The sequence below is a fragment of the Triticum dicoccoides genome, chromosome 3B, assembly GCF_002162155.2.
Source record: "Triticum dicoccoides isolate Atlit2015 ecotype Zavitan chromosome 3B, WEW_v2.0, whole genome shotgun sequence".
Classification (NCBI taxonomy): domain Eukaryota; kingdom Viridiplantae; phylum Streptophyta; class Magnoliopsida; order Poales; family Poaceae; genus Triticum; species Triticum dicoccoides.
This window is the reverse complement of record NC_041385.1, coordinates 48,509,213-48,525,835: the sequence shown is the minus strand read 5'-3', so window position 1 is coordinate 48,525,835 and position 16,623 is coordinate 48,509,213. Positions and strand designations below refer to the sequence as shown.

General features: G+C 44.2%; 1 protein-coding gene and 1 pseudogene across 1 annotated transcript; both read right to left on the bottom strand.

Annotated features, from left to right (window-relative positions):
* LOC119279228 overlaps positions 1-16,623 on the bottom strand; it is a 132,107-nt pseudogene that overhangs the window by 36,613 nt on the left and 78,871 nt on the right.
* On the bottom strand, positions 15,046-16,161 carry LOC119274616. The gene is made up of 2 exons (XM_037555334.1): positions 15,815-16,161; positions 15,046-15,623 (listed from the first exon to the last, which is right to left on the bottom strand). The coding sequence occupies exons 1-2, from the start codon at positions 16,144-16,146 to the stop codon at positions 15,281-15,283; spliced, it is 675 nt and encodes a 224-aa protein (XP_037411231.1). The 5' UTR covers positions 16,147-16,161; the 3' UTR covers positions 15,046-15,280.

Genomic DNA, 16,623 nt, shown 5'->3' with positions numbered 1-16,623 from the left:
ATATTCACCTCCATGATCAGATCATAGAAATTTTATTTTCTTGTTACAATGATTTTCCACTTCACACTGAAATTCTTTGAACTTTTCAAATGTTCCAGACTTATGTTTCATCAAGTAGATATACCCATATCTGCTCAAATCATCCGTGAAGGTCAGAAAATAACGATACTTGCCGCGAGCCTCAACATTCATCGGACCACATACATCAGTATGTATTATTTCCAATAAGTGTTGCTGGCTCCATTGTTCCGGAAAACAGAGTTTTAGTCATCTTGCTCATGAGGCATGGTTCACAAGCACCAAGTGATTCATAATCAAGTGATTCCAAAAGCCCATCAGTATGGAGTGTCTTCATGCGCTTTACACCAATATGACCAAAATGGCAGTGCCACAAATAAGTTGCACTATCATTATTAACCTTGCATCTTTTGGCTTCAATATTATGAATATGTGTATCACTACAATTGAGATTTAGCAAAAATAGACCACCCATCAAGGATGCATGACCATAAAAGATATTACTCATATAAATAGAACAATCATTATTCTCCGATTTAAATGAATAACCGTCTCGCATCAAACAAGATCCAGATATAATGTTCATGCTTAACGCTGGCACCAAATAACAATTATTCAGGTGTAAAACTAATCCCGGTGGTAGATGTAGAGGTAGCGTGCCGACGACAATCACATCGACTTTGGAACCATTTCCCACGCGCATCATCACCTCGTCCTTAGCCAATCTTCGTTTAAGCTGTAGCCCTTGTTTCGAGTTGCAAATATGAGCAACAGAACCAGTATCAAATACCTAGGCGCTACTACGAGCATTAGTAAAGTACACATCAATAACATGTATATCAAATATACCTTTCACTTTGCCATTCTTCTTATCCGCCAAATACTTGGGGCAGTTTTGCTTCCAGTGACCAGTCCCTTTGTAGTAGAAGCACTCAGTGTCAGGCTTAGGTCCAGACTTGGGCTTCTTCACTTGAGCAGCAACTTGCTTGCCGTTCTTCTTGAAGTTTCCTTTCTTCTCTTTGCCCTTTTTCTTGAAACTAGTGGTCTTGTTAACCATCAACACTTGATGCTCTTTCTTGATTTCTACCTCCACAGCCTTTAGCATTGCGAAGAGCTCGGGAATTGTCTTATCCATCCCTTGCATATTATAGTTCATCACGAAGCTTTTGTAGCTTGGTGGCAGTGATTGAAGAACTCTGTCAATGACACTATCATCAGGAAGATTAACGCCCAACCTGCTAAGTAAACGTCACACCGATCAATGATCGATTGGAAAGCTAAGGGGGAAGTTTATGAGGGGAGAGGGTTAGGCCCGAGTATTTTTGAGGGAAAGCGGCAATAACAGCTCCCAAGGAGGATGCCATCGCAGTGGCAGCCTCAGGATCCACATTAATAGGAACTACCGTAGTTTTAGCAAAATTAATCGAGAGACGTGTCGCTAGTGAGAAGTCATCTAGGATATGTTTGAGATGAGACGCGACATTTGGATCTGCTTTGATGATAATCAGAGTATCGTTAGCATATTCAAGGACTGGGCAGTGCATCGAGGGGGAGACGGGGTGTGCAATGAGATTGTGCTCACGGGCATTAATAATCATTCATTGGAGAACGTCTACAACGAGGATGAAAAGAAAAGGTGAGAGAGGGTCCCCTTGTCGTAGACCCTTTGCATTGGATCCACGGGCCTAGCAAGCTGTTGAGGAGTACTGCAGTTTTACCTGTGTGAAGGAGTGTTTCAATCCAAGCAAGCCACTTGTCTGAGAAGACCCTGGCTCGGAGGATGGCGAGAAGAGAGGGCCAGCAGACAGAATCCAAAGCTTTTGAGAAGTCTAGTTTAATCACGAGTGTGGGCGCCTTCATCCTGGCGCAGAACATGTAGGACATCTGCGGCATATAGGAAGTTTTCTGAGATTGTCCTCCTGGACAGGAAGCCAGTCTGATCGGGATGGATAAGCAGAGGGATTACAGGTTTGAGATGGTTTGTAAGAAGCTTAGTGAGGGCTTTGGCCGGGCAGTTTTGCAGAAAGATGGGGCGGAAAGCGTCGAGAGAGGGGGGAGCGGCCCCTTTGGGGAGAAGGATAATGAATGCTCGGTTAAGAAAAGAGATGTCTGTGCATAGGTTGTGGAAGCTATGGAAGAGGTCAGAGACCTTTTTCTTAAGGGCATGTACAATGGTTGATAAGGTAGTCTTATCTTAAATCTTGCATGTAATTTAGAGATGACAAAAAAAGGGTGTATACAATGAGTCATCTCTTAGCCTTATCTTCAATAACTAGCTATTCCGAAAAACATGGTGAGACATATTATGCTAAGAGATCATCTCTTGTCTTCTTTTAAATAAGAGAAGACAAACCTTTTCTTATGATTTCTCTCTCCCCCACCTCATCATTTATCCTATGTGGCATTGCTAAGATAGAACCATTGTACATGCCCTAATTATGGGCCAAAATTTTCGGTAAAGCCCCTGACCACACCTGTCAGGTCCAGAACTAGCTAATTGGTTCGTGTCTGGAAAAACGTCCTAAATTTGCTGACCCGAGAATGGGGAGTCAAGGTGTAGAAGCTGCAGTGTAAGAGAGGGGTAAAGGTTTTGGAGCGAGAAGTTCCATGTGGGTGTGGAGGAGACCCCGAGAAGGGAGTTGAAAAAGGATGAGAGAATTTGCATTTTTCATTCGTGGGAAGTGAACTCTAGGTTGTCATGTACTCCCTCCGTTCGGAATTACTCGTCTAAAAAAATTGTATCTAGATGTATTTTAGTTGTAGATACATCCATTTTTGTGACAATTAATTTCGAACGGAGGGAGTAGTATCATGGATATCTTGTTATGATGATGCCTATGAGAAGCAGAGGGCGCGGAAATATTAGAGTTCTCGTCACCATCAATTGCCAATTTAATTTTGGCCCGAAGACGCCAGTAGATCATTTTTTGGTGGATGATCCTATGGAGAACCTTAATAATTACTTTGCACAGCGCAAGTTCAGATTGGGAGAGAAAATAGATCTCTTCAATTGCATCAAGCAGGGTTATCACAACTTTGCAGTTTATTTCCTGGGTTGAGATCGGAAGGATAGATGTTTGCCAGTTTCGGAGAGGAAACCAACGAAATCACTAGTTGAGGAGTACTCGTTGCAAAGATCATTCCTACCTTCCCAGGTTGCGACAAGTGGCGCGCTGGATATGCGCCACTTGTCGCAAAATGGGAGTTTTCTTTTTTTTCGTAGATCCGTTTATTCAAAATGTTTTATCTCTTAAACCATGCGTCCAAATCTCGAACTGCTTTAACCAAGTCCTCACGTCCAGATCTTCAAAACTAGATCCCATGTTGATAGGTGTTGATGAACTTTTTTTCACGAAAAAAAACTGGACGAAAAATCGAACCGGGAGCACAGGTTTTTCCCTTGTCGAAAGAGGCACGCCCGTGCCTTTCACGAAATCACAATCGTGCATCTCGCAGAAGCAAAACCGTGACTCTTGCGGGAAAAAAAGAAAACGTGTTTTTTTTCGTTTCCTAGGAGGCACGGTCGTGACTCTCGCGAAAGCACAACCGTGCCTCTCGCGGAAGCAAAACCGTGACTCTCGCGAAAGAAAAAAAATAGAAAACGCGTTTTTTCCGTTTCCGAGATGCACGACCGTGACTCTTGCGAAAGAACAACCGTGCCTCTCACGGAAGCAAAACCATGACTCTCGCGAAAGAAAGAATACAAAAAACACATTTTTTTTTCGTTTCCGAGAGGCACGGTCGTGACTCTCGCAAAAGCACAACTGTGGCTCTCGCGGAAGCAAAACCATGACTCTCAAAACAAAAAACGTATTTTTTTCCGTTTCTGAAAGGCTCAGCCGTGGCTCTCGCGAAAGCAAAACCCTGCCTCTCGCGGAAACAAAATCGTGACTCTCGAGGAAGAAAAAACGCGTTTTTTTTGCATATTTTTTTTATATTTTTTTGCTTGAAAAGCTAAGGAAGACCGGTGAAAAACCAAAGCATCGAAAAAATCGAAAAAACCCCGCTAAAAATGCGAAAAACGTGTGCGCAAAAATAAGAAAAAAAATCCGGAGGGAGCGCCCAGAGCGCGACACGTGGCGAAATGGCTGAGAACGCGCCAAGTGATGTTGATCGTTGCGAGGCTCCTGAAGAAGCGCTCATTAACTAGTTGCTCTCGCGAACCAAGATTTTTTGAGCGCACTGACTAGCGAGAGAAGGGCGTTTGAGAGTTGTTGGGCTGTGTTCCAGGAGCCGTGAACCACATTCCGGCAAGTTGGGTTTTCGGCCCAGCCAAGTTCAAAACCAAAAAGCGCGGGACGAGGGAAAGAGGTGTTAATGGAGATAAGTAGGGGGACATGGCGGAAACAAAACGAGTTTGGCTGGATAAGGAGGAGTCGGAGAAGAAATGAGGTCCAGTTTTTCCAAAGTTGGTTTATCTCGCTTATTGGACCAAGTAAAAGCTCTATCCACCAGGGGGAACTCAATGAGGGCAAGGCTATTGATGCATTGATTAAACAAGAAAAAAGTATACTTTTCGTCCCTCAACTCTTGGTGGAATCTAGATTTGGTATCTCAACTTCAAAACCGGACAACTTGCACCCCCTAACTATTGGAACCGGACAAGGTTCGTCCCTGGTCTTGGTTTTGACCGGTTTTGGTGCCGATTCACCCCGGTTTTGACCCGTGCTCACTCAAATTCACGTAATTTTTTTATATCTGTGAACTTTTTGAAATTCACATACACTTTTCAAATCTGTGTAGTTTTTTCAAGGTAACATATTTGTTTTAAAAAATAAACATACTTTTTTTTCAAAGCAGTGAACTATATTTGAAATTTGCGTTTTTTTTTTCAAATTCGTGAATTTTTTAACATTTGTGTACTTTTTTCAAATCCGCGTATGTTTTCCAACATTGTATAATTTTATGAACTCCAATTATTTTTTCAAAGCAATGAACTGTTTTTGAATTTCGCTTACTTACTTCAAATCCGCATACTTTTCAAAGTCTGCGTATTGTTTTCAAATCGGTGTTCCTTTTATATCCATGAACTTTGTTTGAAATTCACGTACTTGTTTCAAGTTGACATAATTTTTCAAATCCATATATTTTTGCGAAAAAAATCCAAATCCATGTACGCGGATTTGAAAAAAGTACACAAATTTTTAAAAAGTTCATGTTTTTGAAAAAAGTACAAAAATTTGAAAACATTACGCAGACTTGGAATTGTACGGGAATTTCAGTCAGCACGGTCAAAATCGGGGTGGGACATCACCAATACCGGTCACGATGTGACCAGGGATGAATCTTGTCCGGTTTCAGAAGTTAAGAGTGCAAGTTGTCCGGTTTTGGAGTTGAGGGACCAAATTTAGACTTCGTCAAAAATTGAGGGACGAAAAATATACTTTTCCCATTAAACAAGTGCGCTTCATGTTGCCGAAAAGTGTCGTTAGTTTTATCACGAGCGTGCCTCATGAGGTTGAAATCACCTAGAATAATCCAGGGCGTGTTTGGGGGAGGTCAAATAGCGGCCAATTCAGCAAGAAAGGAGGGTTTGAGGGAGAGATTCGTAGGTGCATAAACGTTGGAGATAGAACTTGTAATGGGGAGACTAGCGATGAGACAGTTAAGGAGAGAGTGAATCTAGTCTGTGCGGCATTGGAGATGGGAAAATGGGCTGAGGAGACCGCCGAGAGGATACCTCCAGCGGTGCCCGTGGCATCTTTGTGATGAACTAAGTCGAGTTGTCTAGGGATAAAGGAGGTAAGTTTCTGGTTATCGTGAGACGATAATTTAGTTTCTTGAGGAAAACACGCGTGCGACCTAATTGCGATAAGTTCAGCAAGGACGTCAGCACATTTTTGCTGCTGCCCCGGGCCTTACGTTCCAACAAAAGAAGTATAAGGGGTATTAATTCTGTGGAAACTCATTTTTTTAAACTTTCACCAAGTTCAGAGCAAAAATATCGACATATACAATATTAAACAAAGAAGTATGGAAATTCACTTCATGTTGAATTTAAAATACCAATTTGATATTATGGATTTTGATATAGTATTATTCTACAAATTTGATCAAACTTAAAAACAAGGGCGGCGCTGGGGATATTCTTGGGTCTTCATGTGAATACCCATGATTTTTACAAAACAATTGGATGTGCAAGTAGGGAAGGGGATTTCTGAGCAGTCCATGGTCGGGAACGGCCGGCCTGATTTTGAGTGTAGACAGCCAGCTTGCGCTGCTTGATCAAATATTTGAGGGTGCAGGTTGATGCATGGCTCACGCTCATATTCCTAGTTTGCCCTGTCAAAATAATGTATACCTAACATTCTTTGTTGGATTATGCATATGGCTTGTTCTTAGATGGCATCATTAGTAACGGGACTCGTCCTTTGATGCTGAATTATAGGGTTTGCAACTACTAAATCTATTGAATGGTAATGTATTTTGCTCTTTACTAAATTTATTGGATGGTAATAGATATTGGGTCCCGATAACTGCCACACGTGTGGTGTATCGGGTAGTTGTGCCACACACCTCGTGTGGCATGGACAACAACCAGCCCACACACCTATGTGTGGGCAAAACAACTAATGCCCACATACCTCTTTTTTTCCCTCCCGAACCCTCTTACACGCGTGTGTGTGGGCGAAGTTGATAACGCCCACACGCCCGTATGTCAGGCCTCGTACCCTCCTGGTCCCGCACGCCACGTGTGACGCCCATCGTGCGCCCGCAGTTGCCATGGTCCAAACCCTCATCCATGTTCGTTTAACTGCAGTTGCCATGTCGCTGAACTACGGTTGCCATGTCGGACAACTGCAGTTGCCATGTATGGTCTGATCTAATGTAGTTGCCATGATTTCATAACTTTAAGAGTTGCCACATACTAACACTAGGCAGTTGAGAGAGTTGCCATGTGCTCACAAGCATGCTAGGGCAGTTGCCATGTAAAAAGGAAGAGTTGCCATCTGCTTACGTGCACGTTAGGGCAGTTGCCATGTACGTGCACGTTGGGGCAGTTGCCATGTACCATGCAAAAACACATGGCAACTCGATAAAAAAGAGTTGCCATCTGCTTACGTGCACACTAGGCAGTTGCCGTGTACCCTGCAAAAACACATGGCAACTCGGTAAAAAAAAGAGTTGCCACCTGCTTATAAAGCACACTAGGGGCAGTTGCCATGTGCGCTGCGAAAACATATGGCAACTAGCAGCTTGGGTGTGGGAGAGGAGACGGGCGTGTGGGCGAGATGGCAACACACTAGCCCTTGTGTGTGCGTGCAAAGTGGCGTCTGGCGCGAACTGCTGAACGCCCACACACGGCCCCTCCGTGTGGTAAAACGGATGTGTGGGCGACCTCTCTCACACACCACACACGCGAGTTGTCCTGCGTGGCATACAAAATCAGCTAATTTATGCCAAGATTCGTGCAGAAGTTACTGAACGGTGATGGAGACGTGTGGGTGAGTTGGCTAATGCCCACATGTGTGGGCGTTAACATTTCCATAGATATTTCCTTTTTTCTTTCCTTAGATCTCATATATGATTTTTTTGGTAATTAGTAATCATGGTAAATGTAAATAGTAATCAAAATGAATTGAAATGAAACCAACATCGAATCATGCAGTGCACCTATTATGATGAAAATTTGCTTGCAACGACAAATAATTTATTCCCAAAAGAATTGTTTCTGGGCGCTGCTCTACGCCGGTTGACCGGCCAGGGCTTCCCTCAGTTTCATGCAAACCCCGTGTGCTATGACATGCTTCAGAGCATAGTATTCTTCTACTCCCACAGATACTCGTACGTGGTGTGGATGTAGTATATACTCGTATATATGTGGTGTGGATGTAGCATATGCTCGTATATATGTGGTGTAGATGTTGCACCAGTGCCCTGCTGGTGGTGCTGGTCGTCGCCCAGCTCAACCTACACAGAAGCATGTTCATCGTCAGCCCGGTGCACCTTCTTCTTCTACTGCAACACCGCGGCGTCACTGGTCAGGGCTCACCGTGCTCCAGTCCGCCTCGACCTGCCGTGATTGATGCTCGCCTGGTGCCTATCCTATCGGCCAATGGGGGACAGATCGCAGCGAACGGGCAGACAGGCGGATGGGTGACAAGGATATCGGATCTTGACGGCCGAGGGCGAGGTCCCGTGCAATGGCCGCGAGGTAACCATGGAGATGGAGCACATGAGCGATTGTGCATTGGTTCATCCAAAGCTTTTCACGCTGGATCACACGGAGCGATCGTGAATGGGAAACAGCCGATCGGATGTACTCCCTCCGTTCGGAATTACTTGTCGCAGAAATGGATGTATCTAGATGTATCTTAGTTCTAGATACATCCATTTCCGAGACAAAGTAATTCCGAACGGAGGAAGTACTGTATATAACCCCAGTACAGATAGAAACAGATCGGGATATTATAGGAGGTAATAAGGTACTCCATACTTTGTATTAACTTGTTCTAGATACATCCATTTCCGAGACAAGTAATAAGGTACAGATAGAAACAGATCGGGTTGAAACTCTTTTTTTTTTGCGGGGGACAAAAACAAACAATTCATCTTTTTAGGTCGTACTCCCTCCGTCCGGAAATACTTGTCATCAAAATGAATAAAAGGGAATGTATCTAGATGAATATTAGTTCTAGATGTATATACACACACTAGTTTGCTGCCCGTGCGTTGCCACGGAAAAATAAAGCCCCTTTGACTCATATAGGATATGATTATTTTAGAAATATAGTAAAATTATAGGAAATAAGATGTCATGTATCTCAAATACTATAGGAAAAGACATCATTTGGGAATGGCTAAGAGTCAATCGACAGGAATTTTGATTTGGGCTAGTCAATTTGGCCTCGATCAGTTACAAGCGTTAGATAAAAAACGAACGGTCCAAATTATGTCTTCTTCCTCCAAACGTTTTACAGATCATATCGCTGCAGCGTCCGTCTTCTTCTTCTTCCTCCCGCCGCCTACTACCACCAGCCAGGCCGCCTGCTGCCGCCGCCCATGGCTTGCGGCGCTCTCGTGGCTGCCTCGCCACATCGTCCTCCCCTCAACCTCCCACACCGCCGGTCTTGCCGCCTTCCCCAACCATCCCTTAGCCCCGGGCCTCACCGGTTTTTTCTCCGGCGAACTTGCACCACAGCCCCCACCCCCACCCTAAGATAGATCATGGGGAAGCTTCTCCGGCTAGCCCCCCGCTACGGTTGTTTCTTCCTTTCCTCCGGTGCCTCCTTCCTTCTAGCAAAAATCGACTGACCATTCAGGCGACTGATGTTTAGCTATTGTGATGTTTCTTTTCATCAAGTCTTAAGTAATATATTTTTGTCTCTTGAAATGTGAAGGATAGAAACCAATCCGAATAGGCCCTCATTTTCCTAGTTTGCTTCACACTCTTATGCAAAAGAAATGATACCCAATTCAACTTCAACTCAAATATACCACACATAATAAGGCATGCTTTTTTTCCGTCTATACATGGTTTTGCTTTCTACTTGGCTCCACCCCACATTGGAAATCTTCACCTCCCTCTCCCTCTCCCTCTCTTTCTCGTTGTTGCCTGGCCCTGCTCTACTTCACCGAAAAAATAGAGAACACAAATATTGTTTTTGTTGTAGCCACACATAGACGCCAGGGAGTGTTTTCGGCAGCGTGCATGCATGACCTTATTATCTTGCTATTCATCTTAATAGACAAGTCAATCACATTCACATGAGACGTGAGGAGCTTTTTTCATACATCATGATCAAGAATATTGTTTATTTCTATCAATCTTCAATAAAACATGGACATAGCAAAAAGAGAGGATACATGCATTTGTTTCCTTAACTTAGGATGATGATTAAAAGATCAAGGATAATCGTGTCTACCAATCCACTATCTAATTCTAATCCTAGACACATATATATCATTGCATCTTCTGAAAATCATCCCAATCTTTTGTACAACACAATGTTCAAGGCACACTGCAATAGCACATACATAACTGATAATTTATCAAATTTAGAAGAAAAAAAGACTTCCATTACCTGGGTGTCACTTTCGTTTTCATGATCTAAGGCATAACCATTGGAAGCAAATCCTGCAGTTCTATGTTCCCAAGCAGAAGAGCATTTGTGAAGCACACCTTCACACGCATGACAATATCAATCACCCCCCTCGAGTTTAGACCTGTCACATATGCACAGACCAAAATAAATAAAGACTTCCGCAGAGACACATAACATTATCCAATAGCTAATACTTCTGAAAGTGAGCAACTTTTTTGAGAACTGGAATTTGCGGAAATTTGCTCTCTTGATGGCCTAATCAAGACGTACAATATGGTTGCTTGTGATTTGTATATTTCCTACCTCAGCCGCTGGCAAAAACCTAGGAGTTGGATAAAGGTTCCATAAGTTTCAGTTGTATCTTTTTTCTTTAGCGGGAAAACATTCAGGCATACCCACCATTCACATGCATACATTTTTTATTTTTTTAGAACAAACAGCATGTAAGTCAATCAGGAAAACTATCTCTGTAAATTATGCACAAACCAGCTGCCGTAAAGAGTTTTAAAAATCTAATGCAACATAGATCTGTGTATACTATCCTAAACTAATGGTTAGTATAAGCAGAGGCAAAGCTTTTGCCCTTTTTCACACGAACCATGAATGCATTTTCTACCACATCTGACGTTGCTACATCACATAATCGAAAAAATCTTGAAAGTGTCATATTCTACAAGTCTACCTGCCAGAAGTGAACTCAAACTGGATGGTTAAAAAAAATGGCCACTAATAACTTACACATCACATGGAAATTAATCAACTCACTTTTTGAGATTTACTTGACATATCGTGATGGAGACCTTGGAATATTATGTGCAGATTTTGAGGTTATGTTCCATGCACAAGAGATGGGATAGATAACACAACTAAGCAAACAAGTAACGAACTATTCTAAGTGTCCAGTTTAAGAAGATTATCTCCTGCTCATATAAACCATTCGACTAACAAAATCGAGTCATGTGTGAAATTTATTCCGCCAAGCACAAATATTTTATGATGAATTAGACACCAAATATTTACTTATTTGATTAGGGGGCTACCTCTAGAAATAGCAGCACGTGAGTATAGAGTATATGACTACATATGCCAATTCTGAAGAAATTGAGCTGTTGTGTATGACCAACGTTGCATGTGTTCGCCACGACTCGGTGGTCACCACGCCGGAAATGACCCTCACCTTGACATCTATCTGCAGGCAATCAACATGGTGGGTAGTGGTTAGTGGCAACAACTGAACTGACGGTCAGATCGCAGCAGCTAGCAGAATGGTCAGTTACCTTGGTGGAACCATACAGGTCATGGAGCCAAAAACATATGAAGCAAGATAGATAAAATTCAGACTGGCGACCAATCCATCTTCAGTTCCTGGCTTTACGACTAAAATCAGCACATCGGTCTGTGAGCTGTTCAACCTAGCTAGCCCGGTGAACCTGAATGACAATAAAGTTACCTCAATACTTTGATCCAGATTGAAGAAGGCTGTACAGACCCTCTCTACAGAAACATGTGCTATTGAAGAATAATATGTCATTGACGATCATGTATTCCTAATTTCCTATACACTTCCGATGCCCGTTGCAACTTCTCATACATAAGGAACATATGGTGCTCAGTGCTATAGGAAGGAAATATTGGTGCAGATGGCATGAATACAGCATCATACAAACAGCTAAGTATGAAAACCACCTTGTTGATCATGGCGCCGCCGAAGACCTGGAGTTGCCGCTTGAGAACACCCTGCTCATCTCCCGTCCTACGAAGAAGCAGAGGTCAGGGAGGCGCAGTACAGCACCGAGGGCAGCCATCGGTGATGGGAGGACCCTGGAGCCTGGTGTACTGAAAGCAGTAGCGTCCTCGTCGTTGGCGGCGGCGTCGTCCAGGAAATTGCCACATCTTCTAGGTCGACCCCTCAATCGGCGATGCGATGCGGCGTTCAATTGAGTGGAATGGGGGCGTGCACTTCTCCGCCTACAGCTCGCCGTGGAAGCCTTGGGCTGCTGGTAGCGCCAGAAATATGGTGCCCGGAGAGGCTGTGCCGCACCGGGGCGGCAGCGTGAGTGAGGCATTGAGCCCGTGCGCCGCTGGGGCACCGCCGCACCAGGACGCCGACCGGCAAGAGAGAAGGGGAAGAAGTCGACCTCCCATGGAGAATAGGGAGGCAGCCAGGCAGGGATGGGCGCGGACGGCGAGGACAAGGGAGCTCGCCGTCAACCAGGAAGACGGCGATGGCGGCCAACCATACTTCGTCCAGCAAGAAAGCCGCGGGTGACGACGGGTAGTCAAGACGGCGGCGGGTCGTAGGACGTGCGGGGAGTCGTGGACTCGTGGGTGGAGGTTGACTGCGTGCGTGGATGGTGGTTTCCGATTTGTACTCGCTTTTTTTTTGGTTTTTTGTGCGTGAAATTTTCAATCGTGCGGGAGCGAGGGGTGAGACGAAGGGGGAGGAAACTGGTTGAACCATCATGACGTTCGATTCTCCTTTAATAGTAGAGATATATACGTATATAGAGAGACATCATCGGATAGATATGGGATTAAGGAGAGCTAGAATGATGTTCAAAAAAAAAAGAGAGAGAGAGAGCTAGAATGAAGTTTGTAACATGTTCATCTTCTTCTGCTTATTAAGTAGGAGCATCAGCATTGACCCAAATCCAACGGCCTGTTTGTAACACATAAGAAATATACACTTGATATTACAAAGAGATTCACCACGTGCTTATCAGGCTGGCAATAGAGATCAACGACAGGTAAAAAGCTACTCCAATGTTTCAGACTGCCCACGAGTGGCAATATATAGAAAGTACAAGTTCAATCCTTAAATAAAAAAAGAAAGATAAATATTCTCCCACTAGTACTATTTCAGAAATTTAACTCATTATTGCTAAAACCATTAATGCCACATATTCATCCTGTGTTGTTTCACCAGAACATTGATATATGTGTGGTGTGACAGTTTAGTAGAGTAACAGAATAAAATAAACAAGAGACCCATGGCTAGACCTGTACATCAAAACTCAATCTATTTACAGAACACATAATAAAATTCGTGTAAGGATTTCTCTTTATAACTAGCTAGAGTAACCATGATACAGCAAGAGTAAAAGGTTGCACGTAAAAGACTATAAGACCGGGGGGTGTGCAAACTGATCCAAGGCTACACCATCGCTAATTTGTACTCTCTATTTGAAGAAAGAAAAATGAATTGAATAAGGACAATCCATGTTACAGCAGGCAGTAAAGTATGACAAACATATATGCCCTCCATAAAACTGCAAATTATGTACATGCCGAACAACAAGCACACAAAGGTCAAGGAACAGAATTTACGAATAATCTATAAGCACAGTAATCCATCGTATATGTTTGACCCAAACAATGATTAAAACCAAAAAGTGCATCTCCTTTGAATGGATTAACTAATCACAAGCATCCTAAACTAAAATAGGAAAATAACCCTTATTTCTCAAAGCAAATCTCTATTTGCTAAACCAATGTCTCGTCAAATATTTCTAAATGCCAACGGCCTGTCATAATTAACCACTTGCTAGGAGTTTTGGCGATCTGCTCTGCGTTCTATCGGTGTCACATAACTAACATTACAAGAGAGGAAAGAAAACTCTGTTTTTAAATGTGTTTGTCAAACGATATGTAACCATCCAGACAAGCTACAGTAGTAAGAGAATCAAAACATACCAAAAAGCCAAGTGAGGAGAGCAGGTTACTGTACTTGATAAATATGCTACAAGTTTGGGGCTGGTGATGGGCCCGACGCATCGATGTTGATAAACTGAAAGTGGTAGAAATATGAATCTTTTGCATATTCAAAGCCAACATAAAACGATAGAAGGAAGGACTCTTTTGTCAAAAAACAAAACAAAAAGGGCTGGTGATTGCACTCAGCAGGAAGGACTTCAATATCGAGTTGGAGTTGCAGCTGTGTCCCACGGTCCAGGATCATACATGTATAACATAAACGATAAGGTATACTATTCACGCAAGCCCCGCAAAACCAAATTCGTCATAGAATTGCATTCTGACGGACTCCATATGAACTCAAATGAGCCGATCTAGTCTGCTCGCGGGGCACATGATCTAATCGACACACTGACCACAGATCAAATATGAGAATTTTGGTTTCTTATAATGTTTTTTTTTTCAGATAACTGGTAACATGAACCAGACTGCGATAGACATAAAACGCTTCAAGTTATTTACCGAAATCTTGAGTAGTTACAAGAAGCTCTTGATTCAAGGCCCATAATTAGAGCACTAACGCTAGATGCCCAAAGCAAGAAAGTTTCAGCTAGGCTTTGAAAGATTTTTCAGCCTATACACTACAACCGTCGGGGCAGGAAAGTTCAAAACTTCAGACTCGTGGTGCTCAAGCGAGATTCAAACAATTCAAGCAGGGTTATTGGGGCAAGAAACTGACAGGTTCAAAACCATGTCCGAACAAGGGGTGCATTCTGAACATTATACCTCCTTGTCTGAAGCATCAAACTCGGCAGCCAAGATATATCGCGTGTCCTCAGTGATGCCGCGTCGCTTCAGGGACTCTGTTATCTAGGAAACACAAAACCAAGCAAGCTGTCACTAAACCCACACTAGAGCAATAATGCTATCATCATGTAATGTAAGATCAAGTGCACACAGAGTAATAAGATAACAAGTCTGTGGATTAGTTGTAAAAGAGGAAGAAGTAAGATGTAGAGCAACCCACATGCTACGAGCCAGAGTAGTTGTAAACGAGCTCCGAGTGCAGGCTCCTCGTGGCCAGCGATTCCCCCGACTTGGATAGCAGGGCCGTGTGCGCCGCGCCACAAGAACCGGGAACACATCCGGCACCTGAACATTACATAGACTTGACTAATGGGTCATGCGACGCAAAGCGTGCAGCACAATTGGTAGCCTCAATGCCCGCAAATTGACAGGTTAGAAACACAGCATGTATATATATATATCAAAGTACCCAAACTCCTCCTTAAAAGAAACATCATCAGTCAACTGAATATTGGATATTAAAATTCTCACAGGACCGACCCAAAACAGAGATCTTGAACCATCATTACAGGCAACACATTGATAAGTTTGAGAGCGCCAAAGTAAAGATTGAGGCCACCGAAGGAAAGATGAAATAAAAACTGATTGGCGCAGTGAATCGCCCCCCTTTGAATGAACAAAAAATTGCTTGTGCCCTCCTCCTTGGGCTTGGGCCTCTACTTCTTGGGTGCCTCTGCCTCCTCCTTCTTGCTGGGTTCTTCATCCTTCTTCTTCTTCCAGCCAAACACAACCGCCCGTATGGAGAAACTGTTGAGGGCCTGATCAATGAATTTCTGAGCCTCCGCCCTCGACTTGTCCGACCTTGCCAATTCTTTACCTTTCTCCTCTGCCTTGTCAATGGCCTTGGTAGCAATCGCCTTCATGTGAGGCTTGCATATGTCCAGCAGGTAAGAGCCCCCAAAATGGATGAGGATGCCACCAGTGAGGAGGATAAGTAATGAGTGCACTGAGATCCTCAGCCAAGCAACGCGGTTTACCCAATGATGGCGAAATTGCGTCCTGCAGCAGAATCAACCGTCAAATCCAAAGAACAACAAACGGGTTTCAAGCCCAATCAGGCCCAAACGGTGAATTTTTTTTTCCTCCAATAATAAGCCAACAAAACGCCAAAGTATGCTTCTTTTCCCCGCAATCCCGCCATAAGATAGGAACTGGGGAGGAATTCAACTCACAAAGCAAAAGACGAGTACCTGATGATGTCCGATAGGCCTGATTTGAAGACGCGAAGCCGATCCTTGGTGGAGTCCTTGACCCCCTTGGTGAGGTGACGGGATATGACCTTGCCTTCCTCAACGAGAAGCTCCCCTTGCTTGATCAGGGTGGTGGCGCGGTCAAGGTGGTCCTTTGGGCTCTTGTCCGAGAAACGACGGACGGCGGCGGGGAGGTGAGGGAGCGAGAGGGCGCGCGAGAGGAGGGGGGCGCGGCCGGCGAGCGGCGGGAGGACGGCCTGCGAGGACACGAGGTCGCCGGTGCGAGCTGGCAGGCGGCGGAGGGCGGAGGCGAGGCGGAGAGCGGCCCTCATTCTCGACGGCGAGGGTTTTTCTCTCTCTTCGACTACGCAAGACCGGACCGGGGGGTTTGTGGAGGAAGAAACGAAGGGGGGTGCCGCGCTTTAGAGAGGAGTGGGAGGTCGAGGGACACGTGTCGAAAGACCATTCGAGTTTCTTCTCCAGGATGTCGACATCCCTCTCGGCCTCCTCTTTTTCCCACACATTTTTCACTCCTCAGTCCCCACGAATTCTTCCTGTTCCTACCGTCCGAAATTTCCGTTCCCAAATTACTGGTAGTACCATCTTTTTTCAGATTTTATTTATTGTGAAATAAATATATCAAAAGTTTACACCGTACCCTTGATGTCAATTTTCAGATTACCGCACTTTAGTTGCCGGCGGATGATGTCGGGCGTTAGAAGACCAGGCCCGTCCAAGGGCATGTGCGGGCTGTGCGACCGCACAGGGCCCCCAAATTCTAGGGGCCCCCCGTTTTGGGCCAATGTCTG